Raw genomic sequence first — 22,829 nt, 5'->3', positions numbered from 1 at the left:
TTGTATACAGCTGTTGTTTTCAACTTGTGTCGATTAAACACTGGATTGCATCACTGTGTTTACTTCAGTTCATTTCTTGTTATAGTTGAAGCATAAGGTATAACAACTGGACAGATTAAGCAAGCAGGTCATTACATCACAGTTACAAAAGATTTGTCTAATGCTTTCAGGTTTTAGAACCCCAACCAAAGAAGATTTAAATATGTACTTACAGTCTTCTGTTGTTGAAATTTATAAGAAAATTGCCATTTCTATAACCAGCAAATCCTTCTGGAGTTTATAACTCAACCTCTTGAATTCATATTGGGTTTAAATATGTATTTTGAATTGTCATCTTGAGGGCCTAATTGTGTGTGTGTGTTTTAATATATTTAATGAGAGCCATCATTGAAAATCCATTTTCTGTATAGCACACTTTGGGCTATTGTGCTGTCTTGATAAAATGCCACCTCTCTGCCTGTTCCTTCCCAATGGTGCCATCAGCCAAGTACTGTCTTCTCAAACCATTCTCACTGCCACCTGGCAGAAATACGAAAGCTGCAAAGTGATATCAGAAGAATTATTGAAGCAGTTTTTTTCATTTTAAAACCTCCAAAAGTAAATTCCTTCCTCTAAGATCTCTTTACAGAAGATTGCAATCTATAGATCTTGGGCAGAGAAAGAGAGTCTACAGAATTAGAAATGATTGATGCAATTTCTTTTGATCATCCAAATTCAAGTGACCATAGAAAAGGGTGTCCATTTTCAGAGACTTGAATGCTCTTGAAATCTTTCGGTTAACCGTGATTTTGCTTAACCATGATCCCTCAAGGAGATGGATTGACACAGTGGCTGCAACAAGGGGCCCAAACATAACAAGGATTGTGAAGATGGAGCAGGACCGGGCAGTGCTTAGTTCTGTTGTATATAGGGTTGCAATGAGTCAGAACCGACTCGATAGCACCTAACAACAACTTGATTATTTTATTTTTAATTAAAAAAAAATTAAGGTAATTCCAGTTCCAATGGAATCACTGTGGCTTAATTTCTGGTGACAATAAATTATTTGATACATTAAAATAAACAAATAAAAAAAAAAAACCAAACCTGTTGCCTCCAGTCAATTCCAACTCATAGCGACCCTATAGGTCAGAATAGAACTGGCCATAGGATTTCCAAGGAGCAGCTTGTAGATTCGAACTGCTGACCTTTTGGTTAGCAGCCATAGCTCTTAACTACTCTGCTATCAGGGCTCCATTTGGTACATTAGAAAAAAAAAAAAAAAAAACAAGTAGAGTGTATTTATAATAACTTCGATTAAACATGCAATATCAGTAAACATCACATAAAAGTATAGTTCATAGAATGTTTAACACAAATGTTTAACACAAAGGCTTTATAAAAATTCAATACTGGGTAAAAACTATAAATGATAATTTCCTGGTCTTTTTTTGAAACTTTGCAGGTGTAGTGGTTAAGAACTATGGATGCTAACGAAAAGGTCTGCAGTTCAAATCCACCAGACACTCCTTGGAAACCCTATGGGGCAGTTCTGCTGTGTCCTATAGGGTTGCTGTGAGTTGAAATGGACTCGATGGTAATGGGTTTGTTTGGTCTTTTTATAAGATCTCATCAGTGGTAAATATTACATTGTGATATTGCAGAATTTCTATGTCCTTTAAGAGTTCTGATGAAATTTTCACTTCAAGTGCTGTTACGAATAACAATTCTTAAATGAATTTTTTGCACTGACTTTCCATGATGTTCCAGCTTTGTATCTGTCCTTTTTCTAGTCATCATAGACATTGCTTCCAGCCGGTTCTTTCTAAAACACAAACCTGATCGTACCGCTGTTGTATAAAAGTCTTTGAACAGATCTCAATAGCTCTGGAACAAAATGTAAGTTCCATTAGCATAAATTATATGGCCATATCTGTAGGATTGCTATGAGTTGGAATCAACTCAATGGAAACGGGTTTGAGCATATCATCTCTGACGCCCTGGTGGCACAGTGGTTAAGAGTTCAGCTATTAACCAAAAGGTCAACAGTTCGAATCCAACAGCTGCTTCTTGGAAACCTTATGGGGCAGTTCTACTCTGTTCTGTAGGGTCACTACGAGTTGGAATCAACTCGACAGCAACGGGTTGTATCATCTGCGCATCCCAGATTCCTCTGATTCTCAAACTCACTTAAACTTCTCAGCCCCTTAGACTCTGCCTAACATGCTGCTTGTCTCTATTGCAAGTGACCTACTCCTCTTCATCTGGCAAACTCAGCCACTTCTACACACAGGAGCGTAGCCATTTCCTCAACCCTTTTCTCTTGTTCCCTCCACATTTGGTTACATCTGATGCTCTTACTCTCCCATGCCCTCTGCATTTTTGTATTATTACGCAAATCATACTCTGCTGTGTTTGTTTTTGTGTATTTATTTACTTGGAAGTCTCTGACATAGGCTGTACACCCCTTGTGGGCAAGAGCAATTTTACATTTGATTTTGTATCCCCTGTACTATGAGTGGAAACCCTGGTGGCGTAGTGGTTAAGTGCAACAGCTCCTAACCAAAGGATCAACAGTTCGAGTCCGCCAGATGCTCCTTGGAAATCCACGAGGCAGGTCTTCTGTGTCCTGTAGGGTAGCTAGGCGTCGGAATCAACTCGACGGCACTGTTTTTTTTTTTTTTTTGGTACCATGAGTTAGAATTGACTCATCGGCACCGAGGGTTTTTTTTGTGTGTGTGTGTGTGTCTGTGTGTCTGTGTGTGTGTGCCAAGCACAATGTCTGATGTATAGTTGTTGTTGTTGTTGTTGGGTGCCGTCGAGTTGGTTTCGACTCATAGCGACCCTATGCACAACAGAACGAAATACTGCCCAGTCCTGTGCCATCCTTACAATCATTGTTATGCTTGAGCCCATTGTTGCAGCCACTCTGTCAATCCACCTCGTTGAGGGTCTTCCTCTTTTCCGCTGACCCTGTACTCTGCCAAGCATGATGTCCTTCTCCAGGGACTGATCCCTCCTGACAACATGTCCAAAGTATGTAAGACGCAGTCTCACCATCCTTGCCTCTAAGGAGCATTCTGGCCACACTTCTTCCAAGACAGATTTGTACCTTCTTTGGCAGTTCATGGTATATTCAATATTCTTCCCCAACACCACAGTTCAAAGGTGTCAACTCTTCTTAGGTCTTCCTTATTCATTGTCCAGCTTTCACATGCATATGATGTGACTGAAAATACCATGGCTTGGGTCAAGCACACCTTAGTCTTCAGGGTGACAGTTTTGCTCTTGAACACTTTCAAGAGGTCCTTTGCAGCAGATTTGCCCAATGCAATGTGTCTTTTGATTTCTTGACTGCTGCTTCCATGGCTGTTGATTGTGGATCCAAATAAAATGAAATCCTTGACAACTTCAATCTTTTCTCCGTTTATCATGATGTTGCTCATTGGTTCAGTTGTAAGGATTTTTGTTTTCTTTATGTTGAGGTGTAATCCATACTGAAGGCTGTAGTCTTTGATCTTCATTAATAAGTGCTTCAAGTCGTCTTCACTTTCAGCAAGCAAGGTTGTGTCATCTGCAAAACGCAGTTTGTTAATGAGTCTTCCTCCAATCCTGATGCCCCATTCTTCTTCATATAGTCCAGCTTCTTGGATTATTTGCTCTGCATACAGATTGAATACGTATGGTGAAAGAATACAACCCTGACGCACACCTTTCCTGAGTTTAAACCATGAAGTATCCCCTTGTTCTGTGCGAACAACTGCCTCTTGATCTATGTAAAGGTTCTTCATGAGCACAATTAAATGTTTTGGGATTCCTGTTCTTTGCAGTGTTGTGTTATCCATAGTTTGTTATTATCCACACAGTCGAATGCCTTTGCATAGTCAATAAAACACAGGTAACCATCCTTCTGGTATTCTCTGCTTCCAGCCAGGATACATCTGACATCAGCAATGATATACCTGGTTCCACGTCCTCCTCTGAAACCAGCCTGAATTTCTGGCAGTTCCCTGTCGATATACTGCTGTAGCCATTTTTGAATGATCTTCAGCAAAATTTTGCTTGTGTGTGATATTAATGATCTTGTTCTATAATTTCCACATTTGGTTGGATCACCTTTCTTGGGAACAGGCATAAATATGGATCTCTTCCAGTCAGTTGGCCAGGAAGCTGTCTTCCATATTTCTTGGCATAGACGAGTGAGCACCTCCAGCGCTGCATCTGTTTGTTGAAACATCTCCATTGATATTCCATGAATTCCTGGAGCCTTGTTTTTTGCCAATGCCTTCAGAGCAGCGTGGACTTCTTCCTTCAGTACCATCGGTTCCTGATCATATGCCACTTCTTGAAATAGTTGAATATCGACTAATTCTTTTTGGTATAATGACTCTGTGTACTCCTTCCATCTTCTTTTGATGCTTCTGGTGTCGTTTAATATTTTCCACATAGAATCCTTCACTATTGCAACTCAAAGCTTGAATTTTTTCTTCAATTCTTTCAGCTTGATAAATGCCGAGCGTGTTCTTCCCTTTTGGTTTTCCATCTCCAGCTCTTTGCACATGTCATTATAATACTTTACTTTGTCTTCTCGAGATTCCCTTTGAAATCTTCTGTTCAGGTCTTTTACTTCATCAATTCTTCCTTTTGCCTTAGCTGCTCAACCCTCAAGAGCAAGTTTCAGAGTCTTCTCTGACATCCATCTTGGTCTTTTCTTTCTTTCCTGTCTTTTCAGTGACCTCTTGGTTTCTTCATGGATGATGTCCTTGATGTCATTGCACAACTTGTCTGGTCTTTGGTCACTAGTGTTCAATGCGTCAAATCTATTCTTGAGATGGTCTCTAAATTCAGGTGGGATATACTCAAGGCCATATTTTGGCTCACTTGTCTGTCAGTTTGTCGTACTGTGGGGGCTTGTGTGTTGCTGTGATGCTTGAAGCTATGCCACCAGTATTCAGATACCAGCAGGGTCACCCATGGAGGACAGGTTTCAGCTGAGCTTCCAGACTAAGATAGACTAGGAAGAAGGACCCGGCAGTCTACTTCTGAAAAGCATTTGCCAGTGAAAACCTTATGAATAGCAGTGGAACATTGTCTGATATAGTGCTGGAAGATGAGCCCCCCAGGTTGGAAGGCACTCAAAAGATGACTGGGGAAGAGCTGCCTCCTCAAAGTAGAGTCGACCTTAATAACATGGATGGAGTAAAGCTTTCGGGACCTTCATTTGCTGATGTGGCATGACTCAAAATGAGAAGAAACAGCTGCAAACATCCATTAATAATCAGAACCTGGAATGTATGAAGTATGAATCTAGGAAAATTGGAAATTGTCAAAAATGAAATGGAATGCATAAACATCCATATCCTAAGCATTAGTGAGCTGAAAAGGACTGGTATTGGCCATTTTGAATCGGACAATCATATAGTCTACTATGCTGGGAATGACAACTCGAAGAGGAATGGTGTTGCATTCATCGTTGAAAAGAATGTTTCAAGATCTATCCTGAAGTACAACGCTATCAGTGATAGGGTAATATCCATATGCGTACAAGGAAGACGAGTTAATATGACTATTATTAAAATTTACATACGAACCACTAGCGCCAAAGATGAAGAAATAGAAGATTTTTATCAGCTGCTGCAGTCTGAAATTGATCGAACATGCAATCAAGATGCATTGATAATTACTGGCGATTGGCATGCAAAAGTTGGAAACAAAGAAGAAGGATCAGTAGTTGGAAAATATGGCCTTGGTGCTAGAAACAATGCCGGAGATCGAATGATAGAATTTTGCAAGACCAACGCTTCTTCATTGCAAATACCTTCTTCACCAACATAAACAGCGACTATACACATGGACCTCACCAGATGGAACACACAGAAATCAAATTGACTACATCTGTGAAAAGAGACGATGGAAAAGCTCAATACCATCAGTCAGAACAAGACCAGGGGCCGACTGTGGAACAGACCTTCAATTGCTCATATGCAAGCTCAGGCTGATGTATAGTAGGCACTCAATATGTTTTGAGTGAATAAATGAAGGAGTCATACCTTTTTGGAAAAGTGGACAGATAAGTATGATCGTTTGCCAGTCCTTATTTTGGGGATTAATTTTTAACAACTGTGTTAAAATTGTAACTTCCAGGTTACATGTCTTACAAAATCAATCAGCATCAACAAAATGTTTTCAAAGATGTGGAAAATCAAGCTCAAGGAAGATGGCAGTTCAATTTAAACATGGTAGTTTTACTAAAAAAAAAAAAAAAAATACATATATATACACACACACATACATACAGACACATACCCTTACCCGTTGCTATCCAGTCGATTCTGACTCATAGTGACCCTATAGGACAGAGCAGAACTTCCCCCATAGAGATTCCAAGGATCCCCTGGTGAATTTGAAATGCTGACCTTTTGGTTAGCAGCCATAGCACTTAACCACTACGCCACCAGGGTTTCCTACATACACATAGAGTTTGAATAATATGCTTCAACGTATAAAATATACTTTTGTTTGATGTTTCATTTGATGATTTTAATAATATTTAATCAGTTATAACATTTTTTTTTTTAATTTATATGCAGAAGGACTTTATGGAGTAAATGGGTCTCTACGTTTTTACTAACCAGTTGTGTGAACCAGTTGAAATTCTGTCTGGCCCAAAACAGTACAAATGAGCTAATACATTGAATATGGGACTTTTATTAAAGACTTTTACAGAAATGATGTTTACTAAATTGACTTCATTTTTGACAGAGATGCAAACTAAATTACTCAGCATTTCTCCTTCAGTTAGTATCCATATGGGCACTATAATTTTTCTTTCACAAAATTACAAAAAAAGGAAAATATCCAGCATTTACTCTTAAATTTTTCTGAACATGTATTTTTCCTAGAATAATACAAATGATCAAGACTGACCGTAAGAGTTTTTTTTTGGGGGGGGGAGGGGACAGATTTGTTACAAATACTTGGTGGTTTCAGATCTGTCTCCTGATAAACGGACACCACAGTGTTTTATGAATTTTATTGTTGTTCTTGTTCCTCTGAAGTAATTTTGCAACATTGGTTTAAACTATCGCTTCTGTAAGAAACGATGAAAAAAAAAATCAGTGATTCAGTGGACTTGTACAGAAATAACAAGAAGATTGTAAGAAGCAAGTAATCTCTTGAAAATGTAAGGCAACATAAACCGTGGTCTGTTGGAATAGATCTATAAATCTGGGTTCCACATGCTGTTAGAGTGAGTCTTTTGTTATCTAGAGTTATAGAAGAAAATTTCTCTTAGTAGATTTATCCCTTCTGTTCCTGGGTTATGTGTTGAATTAGGAGGCAGTATAAATAGAGCCCCCCAAAATAAGTCACTGCAAATCTCAATGAATTAAAAAAAAAAAAAAAGGCTTCTTTTTCAATGCTCTCGTTCTTGGAAGTATAAGTAATTGGTTGTGTGTTTAGGGTTACCCTACATTTACTCCATCCTTGGACCTGTGCTTATATATTCCAGAAGGACTGAAAGAATTCGGTGTGAAGGCCTTTACTGGACACTGCTTATTGTTAGACTTTGTATAGTTTAAATATAAGGATTGCTGCCAGTTACGCCAGGCTCTAAAAATTAGAGTTGATTTTCAAGCCTTTTCTTGGCCTTAGTTTTCTAACATAAGCAACTAGTTAAAGTGAAAACAGATGATTAGAAGTGTCATGGAGTAAACATGGTGTTTTCTTTTCAACAGAAGTGGGTTTTTGTACAAGAAAGAATATATCCTTGCGATAACTTCGAGTTATACTGTCTACTGGTCATACCTTTGACTTTCTTGTTTCTCTTTACCATTAGGCCCCAGTGTGAATCAGAACTTTGTTAAGATTTTTCCTCATGTCCCCCTCTCCTGTTTCTATTACAGTTATTTGTGTCTAGGTCTCATTTTCTTCACCTACGCAAACTTAGTACTCTCCTAACCAGACTTTTTCTATTATATTGACCCCCTCACCCTAATCCATGTCACCTTCGGTGGGAGTTCTAAAATTTTCAAAAATTCTGCTTTGCGTATTATTGTCTTCAAAAGAGTTTGAATAAAATTCTCACATTGGTTTTTCCTGCTTTCTTACCCTGGGTCCAAATCTATGCTTTGTGACATACGATATTTATACAAGTTGGACCCTCCAATCCTGCTAGATTACACCCTGTGTGCTACATGTTTTCTCGTCCCTTGTACTTTGCTCACTGAGTCCCTTGCTGAGAATAGGTTAGTTTCTCAACTTTGCGAACCACTTTCCTTAAAGCACACGTAAGGCCCGTTTCACGTACAAAGCCTTTCTCAGCTGCTGCAGTACAAGGGGATTCATCTGTCCTGAGGTCCTATCATGTTTGTTAAATGCACTGTAACCAAGTGCTTCTCCACTGCCATCGGAGAGTACTTCTCTTGTTGCACTTCCCACACTCGTAGATAATTGTTGGTTTATTTTTGTTGTTGTTTTTATGTTTTGTGTTTTCCGTGAGACTGTCAGCTTCTTGGAGCCCTGGTGGCACAGTGGTTAAGAGCTCAGTTGCTAACAAAAGGTCAGCAGTACAAATTCACCAGCTACTCCTTGGAAACCCTGTGGGGCAGCTCTACTCTGTCCTGTAGGGTCACCATGAGTCAGAATTGACTGGATGGCAATAAGTTTAGTTTTCTGGATAAACTCCTTAGGAGTCCCTTAGTGACACAAATGCTTAAGCCCTTAACACCTAAGCGAAAGGTTGGTAGTTCCAAGCCACCGAGAAGCACCTTAGAATAAAAGCCGGGCAATCTGCTTTTGAAAGGTCACAGCTCTGAAAACCCTGTGGAGCACAGTTCTGTTCTGCACACATGGGGTTGCCATAGTTGGAGTCAACTCTAGGACAAAGGCTTCGTGTGTGTTTTTCTTTATGAGCTCTGTGGTGATTGAAAGATAGGTGCTTTTCACTTTTTTTTATCTTTAGTGCCAAGTAAGGGAAGCTAGAAATAGTCTGATTAATTCTTATTTATTTTAATGGTTTAAAATGAATTAAATTGAGTCAAGTATTTTCATACCTGTCCTTATATCATTCGTTATATTTATATGTAATTCCCATCACTTCAGTTCCTCAAGGTAAGCCCTTTGTGAATAGGGATCGTATTTTATGCCTTTGGTCATCCCAGTGCCTAGTACACTGTCTTATAAATACTGTGAGAATCATCAATGTTTGTCAACAGGTTGATTTCAGAGGAAGAAGATGTTTGTGGAAGGTAGTGATTCTTTTCTATCTTTATTTAAAAGGCAGGACCAAATAGGGAAGCCATACATTTTGTTCAAAATATTAAAATACCATTAAAAATTACTTCTTATGCAAGCGTGTGGACACAGGGTTACAATATACATTTAAAATATGCCTACTAATAAGATTACTTCTTTTCTCATATTTGTTAGAGTGCTCTTTCTCCCCTTCCCTTTTGCATTTTGGGAAATATGAAAAAATAAATTACAAAACTGTAGCTTCTGCCCGGCGCTGAGTGATCCACCTAGTACCTAATTTTCTCCTTGATATCTTTTTCTTTGTCAATGGTTGATATTTACACACTTTCTCTCCTTTTAAATTATAGCTCCTCCACAGTTTGTGGTTAGGCCAAGAGATCAGATTGTTGCTCAAGGTCGAACAGTGACATTTCCCTGTGAAACGAAAGGAAACCCACAGCCAGCTGTTTTTTGGCAGAAAGAAGGCAGCCAGGTGAGTGTGTGGCTTGACTGCTTTTCTAAAATCTCTGAACTCCCCCTGTCTCTGGTGATCCTCAAAGTTTGCCCGGGAGCTCTTGTTATCAATGTTGAATTTACTATATTTCCAAACAAAGAGACCGGTGAATTCTAAAATAAGCAGGAGTCGGCTGTTTCTGATATAACGTTCTTTATTTGCTAGTGTTAATTTTCTCAGAGTCTGGATCTTACATATATTAGAAACAATGCAGTGTTATTAAACTGTCTTAGAAAAAACCCAACCAAAACCTTTGTAGCTATTTAAAAACTTTGAACAGGAAGATAATTTTGCTCCCTTGCATTTAGCTACATTGGGATTATTAAGTAAATTCATATACATAAAGTGCTTAGAACAGTGTGTGGTGTGTGGGAAGCATTAAAAGATATTTCCATTATGAATTGGCCTAGAAACCTGATTTTAATCCTCACTTATAGATCCCCACCCAAAAACCCAGTGCCGTCGAGTCGATTCCGACTCATAGCGACCCTATAGGACAGAGTATAACTGCCCCATAGAGTTTCCAAGGATAGGCACTGTAAATATTTTTGTCATTATTAATTTAAGCATGCTTCTATTTAAAAGGAGAAGAAATCTTGTATTATTCTTTCTGGATTCCTTCATAGTGTGGTTAGACAGGAAATAATACAGTATGTACAAGAAGGTAAGAGCAATGGCGGCACAGTGGTTAAACACTCGCCTTCTAACCCAAAGATCAGTGGTTTGAACCTACCCTGCAGATTCATGTAAAGTTGGCAGCCGAGGAGGGGCAGTTCTACTCTGTCCTATAGGAACTCTGTGTCAGAATCGACTTGACAGCAACAAGTATACAAGAGGAACCAACACCTGTGTTATCTTTGCCGTGCCCTGGCTTGCCCTCTCCAGGGTCTGCTGTGGGCAAGATGGCCTCTCTGAGTCTCTGCAAAAAGTCAACGAGATAGACTATTTTTTTCATTCAAGCCTTGGATCCGAGGTAGCATCAGTGCTTAGCATCTAGTTTCTGAGGTGTTTCCAGATTAAGCCAGATGAGAAATTCTGTTCTTCGCCTAAGAATTTTTCTGCACATTCCTGAGGGAGCTAGAAGATTCCTGTTCTAGGCTCTCCAGAACCATCCCCAAAGATGCACATAGTTCTCAGGAAGACATCAACTGATCCTCCTCCTCAGCACCCTCTGATGTTAGTCCAAGTTCTAAAAAAGTTTCTGGGGGATAATGGAATTCATTATTAAAAGTCTCAAGAAATCTAAAAATTTTGCCAGAGATATGGCATATTTTAGGGTATATTACAAACCTGTTTATGAAGAATCATGTGTCTGCCTAGAGAGGCACCAAGAAGCTCCCTTCACCATTGTCTCCAACTGGCTGGAGGTCCTATACATTCCTGTACCACTCCAAGCTAGCAGTTCTAACAACTCAGTCCAGATGGACAAATTACCTTTCTCAACTTTCCTTGTTGGATTCACACACCTTCCCTGTGTTTTGTGCAAGGTGGAAATGTGGTGGGGAGATAAAGTACGGTAATTAACCAAAAAACCAACCTCATCGCCATCAAGTCAATTCTGACTCATAGCCACCCTATAGGTACATAGGTGCAGTAATAAATACTGTCTTACTTTATTTCATTTCACATCAGAATTGTTCCAGGCCTTTTCTTCCTGGTTTTTGGTTTTTTCTTTAATCATTTAGTGAATGTAAAATAGATTTCTGCTTGTAGAATTCCTTGACTTTTTACTTAAAAATAGCTCTGGGGTAGAAACATTCCAAACTCTGAAATGAATTTAAAGCGACATGACATAGTTAAATGCACATGTACATGTACACACACACACACACACACATGCACACACATACTCATTCACTCCCTGAAAAATGAATAAATGGAAAAGCCATTTTCATACTTTTTTTTTTTTTTTTTGAACTGTACTATATCTGTAAGGTTATTTAGCTTCACAAAAGTGAATTTTCTTGATCTATAATTTGGCAATAATAAATTTTACTTCACATGAGTTACGAAAATTACATGAAAGATAGATTGGATATGTAAAAGTGCCTTACACATTACGGTCAAACAAGACCATAATAAATGTAATAATGTTAAGAAATTTTATTATTGCAAATTTGTAATTTAAATCCACATATTGACTAAAATCCCATGGAAGCATAATCCTTTGTTATTATACAGATACAGCTATTAAAAAAAAAAAAACCCATTGCCATCGAGTCTATTCTGACTCATAGCGGCCCTACAGGACAGAGCAGAGCTGTTTCCTAGATTGTAATATTTATGGGAGCAGATCACCAGGTCTTTTCTCTAGCTGAGTAGCTGGTGGGTTCTAACCACTGACCTTTCAGTTAGCAGCTGAGCACTTAACCACTGCACCACCAAGGCTGGTTATATGTAATGTAAATTATATCTCTTAAAATAGCTAGATATTGTATACAAGATACTGCATACAAACATCACTTTTAAATGTGCTAAATTGTGTTTCAGTGATTTTGAAAGAAGTAATGGTCAAATAGCATTTAATTTTTTTTTTTTCAAACTGTTATTTGACAACCCAAACCCAAACCCAGTGCCGTCAAGTGGGATAGGACTCACAGCAACCCTATAGGACAGAGTAGAACTGCCCCATAGCGTTTCCAAGGCTGTAAATCCTTACAGAAGCAGACTGCTACATTTTTCTCCCAGGAGCAGTTGCTGAGTTCGAACCACCAACCTTTTGGGTGGCAGTTGAGTGCTTAACCACTGCACCACCAGGGCTCTATTATTTGGCAAAGTGGCATGTAATTCCAGAGATATTAATCTTAAGGATTACACAAAATTTCCAGTCTGATAATTTGATTTGATTATAATCTTAAATATTTTTCTTCCCTGCATCTTTCTCCCTTCCACCAGAGAGAGAGAGAGAGAAGAGGGATTGAAAAACAAAGAGAAGGGCTTGATCAAATTATAGATTTTCAAATCATGAATTGGAATATTAGGAAAAATAAATTGGTCTTACCGTCTCTAGTATCCAATTTTTATGGTGATCTATGACTACCCATCAGTACAAAGAGTTAAGAGCCAGGGCTTAATGGTCCATATGCCTCAATATGTGCTGATAATGCCAATTAGCACTAAAAGGATACCCAGGCACTTCTAGGCAAGAACAGCTCTGTAGAGTTGCTGGGTTTTCCTTGTAATCCATTTTCTTTTGCCTGTGTCACACAAGCAGGGAATAAAAATGATGGGTTAACCTCAATCAGATGCCATTTTCCATGTCAACAAATCATTTAGAAGGTGGACTGATATTACATTGTAGAGTAAGGGATCCCAGAGTGAATTAAGCCCATCTGATGTATTAGCACTATGTAAATTAGTATTCTAATGGCTAATTGTAGGAAAGTGTACACTTTGAAGTATTGTATCATTTTCAAGTGGCTTTAAAATTTAGACCCTTCTCTTTTAAATGTTTATTTCAGTAATATATTTGTATTCCACAGGAGAATTAGCTTCTTCTCAAATTATGCTTCCTATGTGTGGAAATGTCTAGCCCCATACAGTAACACAAATTTTATAAAAGGGTAATAGCATGTTGAAATTATATTCCTGACATGCTAGCAAACATCACTTCTTTAAGAAAGAGTTTAATAACATGGTAATGTTTATGTAAAGTGGGCTTATAGTGTCACACTTGAATCTAATAAAGTGGACATCCATCATGTTGCAATAAAGAGAAGAGCTTCTAATTAAAGTAGGACATCATTTGCAGGATTAAAGTCATTTAGCGTAATTGAAAAGTGTTAATACCCTATTTTATCCTCTTCCATTGGTATTACTTCAAGGGTAGAAACATTTTAAGGTGAAAATGTGTCTTGTGCCTGTAATTGAATGTTATTACCTCCTGATTGTAACGTATTGAAACTGTTTAATTACAAACCTGGAAAATTAATTATTATATCGAGAAACAGATCCCAGAGGGTTATAGTGTTCTTTTTTGTAAGTAAATACAACATAAAAATTGATATATCCTTATTTATAATCCAACTTGGAAACATACCTCAATATAATTTATTATACCCAAATGTTTCTCTTAATTGAACAACAGTAAAGCAACATAGGTCATCCAGGTTAATATCACTGCTCTCATATGAGAACTTTTAAAGATTTGCAGTTAGGCTGTATGTATTTATTATGACAATTGTGAGGATGGCCCAGGACCAGGCAGTGTTTCATTCTGTTGTACATAGGGTCACTTACGAGCTGGAACCAACTCGATAGCACCTAATAATAGTGACAATTTATTTTGAGACATTTGGTAACCTAATATTTTAAAGTTATCTTATGGAATTCTTTACGCTCAGCATGCATATATTTCAGAAGCATTCTACATTCTATTTTTTAGTTTCAGTAATGTGTTTAATCTTGCTTAAACTGTAGTGTTGGTTCCTAGCTCCTTCTGAAGCTACCATGGCCTACTGACAGCTTACAACAAAAGAAGATTCAGCTGTCTTTGTTGGTCTTCATCACGCACTTTTGAACACCTTTAGGGGAAATTCAGCTGAGTCCATCAAGTGTTTCAAATGAGCAGAAGAAATTATATTTGCCATTCTTTAGTACTTTGCAGCTTATAAAGCACACACAGAGTTCCTATTACAATCCTGATCTTCACAATGTCTTATGGCTTGAGTCAGATAAGCATTATTACTATCCACTTTACAGATGAGGAAACCAAGTCTCAAAGATATTAAATAACTAGTGAAAAGCCAAAGAGAGTGTCAATGGTTACGATAAAGACACAGACACTTAAAAATGCAGTTGATTGTTTGTTCTACGAAATCATGCTTCTTAGGGAAATTTGTTTTTCCATGATTTGGAAAAAGTTGCCCAGCAGAACTCACTATGTGCCATTTACTCATTTCAGTACCACATTTTTTTTAAAAATCTGTTTTTTTTTCCTTTTCTCAACCATGTTCCCATTATTGTAATAGCTGTTATATTTTCCCTGCAGAGTAGGGGAAAAATACTAATGAGATTGTGTTTGCTTCCACAGAACCTGCTTTTTCCAAACCAACCCCAGCAACCCAACAGTAGATGTTCCGTGTCGCCAACTGGAGATCTCACGATTACCAACATTCAGCGTTCGGATGCGGGTTACTACATCTGCCAGGCCCTCACTGTGGCAGGCAGCATTTTAGCAAAAGCCCAGCTGGAGGTTACTGATGGTGCGATTTTATTATTGGACTTGTCTTATGAAAATAGTGATTTTATTTCAGCATCCATGTGAACCGTGTGCGTTTTTCTGATTTGCTAATTCGTTTAGGTTAATGCTTATTTTTTTAAAGTTTGAATCTACGCAAAATAGCAATTTGACTGGTTTCTAGTTCTCCCTGATAGAACTCAATTTATTTTCCCAAAGAAGAACATCAGTGGACCATTCATTTTATTCTTAAAAATATAGTGATACATTTTTTAAAATTAACGATGTAACAGTGGCAGTGTACAGAAATTTATACTGTATATTTTTATTTAGCTTATGCTGACATAATTGTTTCTAATGGATATTAATAATTTTGTTTTACTAAAGGAAGAGGAGTTATCACCTTCAATATTAATCACATTGTGGAATTTCTGTGACTATTTAATTATACTTTTATGAAGTTTATTTAAGTGCCTACCAAAGTACTGATGAATGCTAAAATTATTATTATCTCATTTATAAAGATTATATACAATGATTCTTAACCGAGGAGCCTACCTTTATAATAAAAGTCGAAAGAGATATAGGGCTTTGCATAATTTGACTTTTTTCCGCACAAGCTTGTTTGTCACAGTTGACAGCTAACGAGAGGTAGGTATTTCATGAATCTCCGAGCATGAACTTAATCCCTATTCTTTGATGTCTTAAATTAAGAGTTCTTTCTTGTGATCTTATATTTATGAGTTTTTTGTTGCGTTTTGTTTTTCTCCTCATGCTGGCTTCTGAGCTATTAGAGCTTTGGTCTGTGACCTGTCTGTTTTTCTTCTTTCTCTGCTGGGGACAATTCAGTGCTCTTTCATACACTTCAAATTTACATGTAGATTAAAAGGTCATTTAAAATTAATAGAAAGGCAGTATTTTTTAATATCTGTCCATGGTATTGCCTGATTCAATGCCGTGTCAGGAAGGGGAATAAATAGAACAGACAAACATTGGCTGTGAGGACATGGAGTCCTTAATGGCTGCACCTGCTGATGCTGCAGAGATTTACTGCTATGGAGCTGAAAGGAGAAGTCAGGTTCAAGGGTAACGGTGATGAGAAATTCTTCCTTTAGATGGGCAAGATCTTTGATCCTTTGTAACTCCATATTTCTTCAAAAGAGTAAAGAGTATTGTTAATCTTTTTAAGTTCTTTTGTGTTCTATTATCAGCAAAAATGTCCAGATACATATACTTGTAATATAAGATATTCTGAACAAATAATTTTTATTCTATATTACTGTAAAATATCCAAGCATAATGATTAAGATCTCTATTATAGTCTAGTTGCTTATAGTATTTTACAAAGATAGACTTTAAAATGTTTCTAAATGAAGAAATGGTTATAAAAAAGGGCAAACCATATTTGTAGAAAACATAATTGATAAATTAGAAAAGCGAGTTGATATGAAAGATACTGTTCGTAAAATATTGGTATAGTTGGTGAATGCTCATATTATGTCTCATGTAATGAGAAGGAAAACTTTTGTTTTCATAGCACATGTTAGTTGTTGTCTAATCTCAGAAATAGTAGTTATTCTAGCTTCATTTCTGACATCAAAATTAAAAGAGGACCGGCAAGTTTAAATCGTCTGATGACTGAGATGGCTCTACACATTTTGGTTCAGTTGACTTGGATATTAATCCCTACATTGATTTTTACTTAAGTAAGCAATCACAAAGTCAAGATCCTTTTGCAGCCATCATGAAAAGAAGGTTATATAAGTTATTGATTTTTGACAGCAAAGAAATCTAACTTCAAGATCTCTCTCTCTGTGCATATTTGTTATATATATGTATATACACGTGTATATATACGTGTATGTGTACATATGTATACATAGACACACACCCACGCACATATATATGCCTGTCTCTAACCATTAATTTGCCACATTAACTGATGACTTCAGCTTCTATTCAAAGCTGTGGATTTTTCAGATTGGTTAATGATTTAATAATATGTGAGCCATCCTTTTCATTTTGAACATATTTTTTTGGTATGATCCAGGGCAATTTAGAGCCAATTGAAATTCCAATGCAGAATGAGAACATATGTCCTATTCAGAGAAGCAAGTGATTAATTATCCCATCTCTAGCAATGTTTCTGTTGTTACATTTTTGCACTTAGACTTTTCTGGGAAATATTTTTAACTCAAGTGTTCATATAAGATGAAAATGCTAATGGTGAGGAAAGGTGCTGTGTTGAGTGATAATTTTACTGATTATAGATTGAGCTAAAATAGTTCAATGTACTTGAGTTTCAAAATATTCCTGTGAAAGACTTTCTCATTAATTCATTGGCACTGCTCTTCATACCTTCTTTTCTTCTACCCTATCTTTTTCTCTCAGCAATTGGAAAATTGTAATGAGAGGTCTATGAGTTGAACCAATAGAATCTAAAAGGAATAGAGAGAAGAAATGTATTCATCTCTTATATTGACAATAAATGTCGCACCATGATCTTATATGAATAGCTTATTGAGGATTTATAATGCATAGTTAGTGAAGACCATGGAGTTATTCACAGATCACTGGATACCCTAAATGTTCATTTAACCTTCGACCTTAGTGTCATGGAAACCTGTGGTCATCTTTTACCCATAACATCCTTGAAACTGAAAATTCCTTCTGGCCAGGAGATTTTCAGTTACTTTATTGATCAAGTTCATTTAAAAGACAATGAGTTACTCATGTAGATAGTAAAAAACAAAAAAAAGAAGGGAGGGATGGAGGGAGGGAGAAAGGAAGGAAGGAAAGGGAAGGGAGGGAGGGAGGGAGGGAGGGAGGAAAGGAAGGAAGGAAGGAAAGGAGGGAGGGAGGGAGGGAGGGAGGGAGGGAGGGAGGGAGGGAGGAAGGAAGGAAGGAAGGAAGGAAGGAAGGAAGGAAGGAAGGAAGGAAGGAAGGAAGGAAGGAAGGAAGGAAGGAAGGAAGGAAGGAAGGAAGGAATTAGATCTCCTTTGGCTGTATCTAATGATTTCAGGGATAAAAAAATGAGGGCAGAATGATAAGTAATTACTAGAATTCTGTATTTGGAAATGAAGTAGTAACATTATTTAAAATTTAAGAGTAGGTTCTACTCTGATAATTTAGACCCATTTTTTCATTGAATTGATAACTATAATCTTTGTGAACTAGCCTTTCTTTTTTGACCCATATATAAATTCCATGAGATTTTCCATTTGAGTTCCATGTGCACAATTATTACCAGATGTGTTATAATTGTTATAATATTGTTCTTCTACATTCTATTAATTTTATTATGTTTATTTCTAAAATGAAGAATTTGAAAGAGAACCAGTGTAATAAATGGATCTAATTTTTGTTTGTGAGCAACAGACAAACAAGAATACTGTTTTTCTTAGTTTTTTTTTTTAACATTTTATATACTCATGGCAACCGGTTGCCATCGAGTCAGTTCCAACTCATGGCAACCGCATGTGTGTCAGAGTAAAACTGTGTTCTGTAGGGTTTCAGTGGCTGAGTTTTCAGAAGTAGGTATCTTTCAAGACTCCTCTGGGTGAATTCATACCTTCTACTTAGTAGCCAAGCACATTAACCAGTAAAACACCCAGAGCCTCCTTATGTTTATACATTTATGTACACACAAACACATATATGTAAATATGTATAATACATATTTTTAAATACATAACTTGACAAACAAACATATGTTTAAATACATATCTTGATGTAGTAGGTTTTGAAATCCTGGGTGACACAAAAGATTAAATACTCTCTTACAAACCAAAAGACTGGCAGTTTGAACTCACCCAGTGGCCCTTGAGAAGAAAGAACTAGGGGATCTGCTTTGAGATGGTCAAAGCTTTGAAAACTCTAGTTTGATTGAAGTCCGTTGTATCTTGATATGCAAGAGATCTATATTATAACTTCTATGTTTAAATTGGTTGGCTTTCTAGTAGTAAGCTCCAAACGTACTTATTAGTTTTAGTATTTTGCCCCCAAATTGTGAACTCCAGTAATAAAGATGATGCATATTGATTGAGAAGTAATCATATAAATTGGTATTGATAAACTCATGGACAAAGAAGAGTAGAGCATTAAGCAAAATGACGTTTACAATTACATCCGTTGTAATACAAGATGGCCTCCTTGAGAAAAAAAAGCCCATTAATAGTTGAGAAGGAGGGACATCCAGAAGACACAGCCCCATCACAATTGCTTGGCAATAATATCAGAATCCGCCTTTTTTTCCCTTTTTTTGAAAGTTTTTTTTTTTAATGTTTTTACAATATGAAGCATATTTTGGGTAATTAAAAGAACTCTTAGCTGAAATTTATAGCATATTCTCTTCAGAAAGACTTCCTTGGGTCTGGACATGTCAGTTTTATCTCCTTCATTGTGAGGTGATCTTCTAATGAGCTCTGGATGAAAGCTTGCCTCCAATTGACTCCGTATTTCTACCACCCATTTAAATTAAGGCATGCATGCTTCTTTGAAGGAACACAGTCTTAGGTTTCAAGTATTTAGCTGTGGCCCTGAATTTCTATTCCTTGGCCTATGATACATTGATGTTTTGCTGAGACATGCATTTGCTGTGTTGGATGGAAGAAGACGTCTATATATAGCTTTGGTCACTACCAGTTGTTATCTAACATGCATTAAACATCTGAAGAGCCCATGTGAGATTTTCGTTTAAACTTGTAAAAACTTTTTTAAAAAATATTTTATTGTATTTTAGGTGAAAGTTTACATGGCAAATTAGCTTCCCATTTAACAATTTTTTACACAGATTACTCCATGGCATTGGATACAATTTTCACAATGTGTCATTGTTCTCATTACTTTCATTGTTTGCTCTATTTCCTTTGATCTAGCTCCTTTTCCCCTCCTTGCCTTCCCAGATAGATAAATGTTGACTGCTTTTAGATAAATGTTGACTGCTTGGTCTCATGTAGTTGATGTTTAAGGGAGCATATTACTCACGGGTGGTGGTGTTCATTTTATAAGACAACTTATTATTTGGTTAGAAGGTGATCTTTAAGAGTAGTTTCAGTGCCCAGTTCAAAGTGTATCTTAGCCCTCTCGTCTCTATCAGTCCAGTAGGTCTGGCCTTTTTTAGGAATCTGTATTTTGTTCTACTTTTTCTCCCATTCTATCTGGGATCTTGCGTTGTGTCCCTGGTCAGAACACTCGGTAATGGTAGCCGGGCAGCAGCTAGCTCTACTGGTCTCAGGTTAGAAGAGGCTGTGGTCCCTGTGGGATGTTAGTCCTGTGGACCAGTTTCTTCTTTGAGTCTTTGGTTTCCTTCATTCTTTTTTTGCTCCAGATGAGTAGAGACCGATAGTTTTATTTTAGATAGCCACTTACAAACTTTTAAGACCCCAGACACTACTCACCAAGCTAGGGTGTAGAACATTATCTTTATGAACCATGTTATGCCAATTGACTAAATTGTTCCCTGAAGCAGTAGCCCTAAGCCTTTTAGCCCAGTAAACCAATCCTGTGTGTTGTTTTGATATGACTAGGAAGTGTCTGTAACCGTGCTCCCTATGTGCTTAAAAACATTTTTTTTGAAGGTAATTTTATGCTATAGAAATAATTTTAGATGTAAATCTTGAGAGTAGTCCTCATAAATGTCAAGGCCCTACCAGATTAATTACTTGGAAAAGTGGAAAGAACAATTGGAAAGTAAAATTTTAGTAGTTAACATTGGAAAGGCATATGATGCTCATCCTAAATCGTTATGAAATACTTCTGAGGACCCTAAAGTTATTGCTACAAAACAATATTGATAAACAAACAATAAATACTAAAAATTTGTAAAATTATGGGAAATGTACCCAAATTGAACACAAATCAAAAAAACCAAACCCATTGGCGTCAAGTCGATTCCAACTCATAGCAACCCTGTGGGACACGGTGGAACTTCCCCATAGGGTTTCCAAGGAGTGCCTGGTGGATTTGAACTGCCAAACTGTTGGTTAGCAGCCCTAACTCTTAACCACTATGCCACCAGTTTTCCAAATGAACACAGGAATTGATATTTGTAAGCACTCTGATTTTGTATTAAAACAATTTTTGCCATACCACAAACATAGTCTAACTAGGCTGGCTTTTTTTATTTTTTTCTTAATTGTAAAACTCACTAAAAACCCACTGCCGTCAAGTGGATTCCGACTCATAGCAACCCTATAAGACAGAGTAGAACTGCCCCATAGAGTTTCCAAGGAGTGCCTGGCGGATTTGAACTGCCAACCTCTTGGTTAGCAGCCGTAGTACTTAACTACCACACCACCAGGTTTCCTTCTTAATTGCAAGGACTGGTTAAATTAAATTAGCAAAATGATATTGCTATAATTTAAAGACCTAGTGTTACAATTTTTGGAAACAATTTACTTATGATCTGACATTTTAACATCAATAGAAGTATTTTAACCTATTAAATATAGCATACAACTGGAGCCATGAAAGTTGAAATTATTTATTGAACATATACTTACAATAAAAGCAAAAATAAAATTTGACTCTACCCCTATGATGCTTCATAAACTTTTTAAAAAGGCATATGTGAGATAAAATGGCTATTTTATGAATGACTTCTCTAAGCAGGATATATTTTCATTTTAATATGACTAAACCTTTCGGTATGTCTAAACTTTTCTAAAATGTCAGAATATATCCTCTTGATATCTTAATTATGTTGTTAGGTGCCATCTAGTCAATTTTGACTCATAGTGACCCCATGTGACAGAGTAGAACTGCCTCATAGGGTTTTCTAGGCTGTAATTTTTATGGTAGCAGATGGCCAGGTCTTTCTCCCGCAGAGCTACTGGGCAGGTTCGAACCATGTATATACCTGTATCTTAATTATAGTTAATGCAAAGTAAATTATAAACAATATATATGGATTTAGTGTAGTATGCATGGTGTATATGTTGTCACTGAGTTGGCTTCAACTCATGGCAAACTTATGTATAACAAAACAAAATGTTCCCTGGGCCAGCACCATCTTCATGATGGTTGGTATGTTTGAGTCCACTGGTCCATTGTTGCCACCATTATGTCAGTCTATCTCATTGAAGGTTTCCCTCCTTTTCACTGATCTTTTTCATTGCCAAATGTGATGTGCTTTTGTAATGATTGAAAGTTCCTAATGATGTCTTCAAAGTAAATGAGTCAAAGTTTTGTCATCCTTGCTTGTATGGAGCATTCTGGTTGTATTTCTTCTAAGAATGATTCGTTCATTCTTTTGGCAGTCCACAGTATACTCAGTCTTTTTCGCCAACACCACATGTTCAAATACATCAGTGAGTTCAAACAATATGTATCCATGTATTGTATGTATTGATAAAGAAAATACAGAGTACATTATAAAGTAATGTGCGTGAATTTGGGAAATTAAACGTACTTTCAATATCAGGATATCAAGACTATTGGATTTCATAGAAGTTAACATATCCTGAAAATATCTTTATCCTTTAGTTTTGACAGATAGACCTCCACCCATAATTCTACAAGGCCCAGCCAACCAAACACTAGCAGTAGATGGTACAGCATTATTGAAATGTAAAGCTACTGGTGATCCTCTTCCTGTCATTAGCTGGTTAAAAGAAGGATTTACTTTTCTGGGTAGAGATCCAAGAGCAACAATACAAGAGCAAGGAACACTGCAGATTAAGAATTTACGGGTAAGTGATATTTGATTTATATTTGGGTTTTCATCTCAATGTAAGTACTACCCTAGGGAAAAACTATGGGTGAACCTAAAATCTTATATCCTAGTGTAATTGCCTTATATGGTATTTCTTATTTTACAAACGATGAATTAAAATTAAAGGGAAGGTGATTGTCCTTATGTTACTCATAAATTCATGACAGACCTAGATACCTTTTACTTCTTCATCCCAATCCATGTGTGTA

The 22,829-nt window shown here is 37.0% G+C and overlaps 1 protein-coding gene across 4 annotated transcripts in view; it reads left to right on the top strand.

The window, feature by feature from the left end:
• Positions 1-22,829, top strand: part of ROBO2 (roundabout guidance receptor 2) — a 649,189-nt gene that overhangs the window by 522,834 nt on the left and 103,526 nt on the right. For all 4 annotated transcript variants that reach the window (XM_064273095.1, XM_064273093.1, XM_023548157.2 and 1 more), the window contains 3 exons: positions 9,582-9,706; positions 14,760-14,931; positions 22,392-22,597. In XM_064273095.1, the coding sequence (XP_064129165.1) occupies positions 9,582-9,706; positions 14,760-14,931; positions 22,392-22,597 (503 nt within the window). The remainder of the gene's footprint in view (positions 1-9,581; positions 9,707-14,759; positions 14,932-22,391; positions 22,598-22,829) is intronic.

Source organism: Loxodonta africana, chromosome 20 (genome assembly GCF_030014295.1).
Source record: "Loxodonta africana isolate mLoxAfr1 chromosome 20, mLoxAfr1.hap2, whole genome shotgun sequence".
Classification (NCBI taxonomy): Eukaryota; Metazoa; Chordata; class Mammalia; order Proboscidea; family Elephantidae; genus Loxodonta; species Loxodonta africana.
This window is presented reverse-complemented; position numbering and strand designations above follow the sequence as displayed.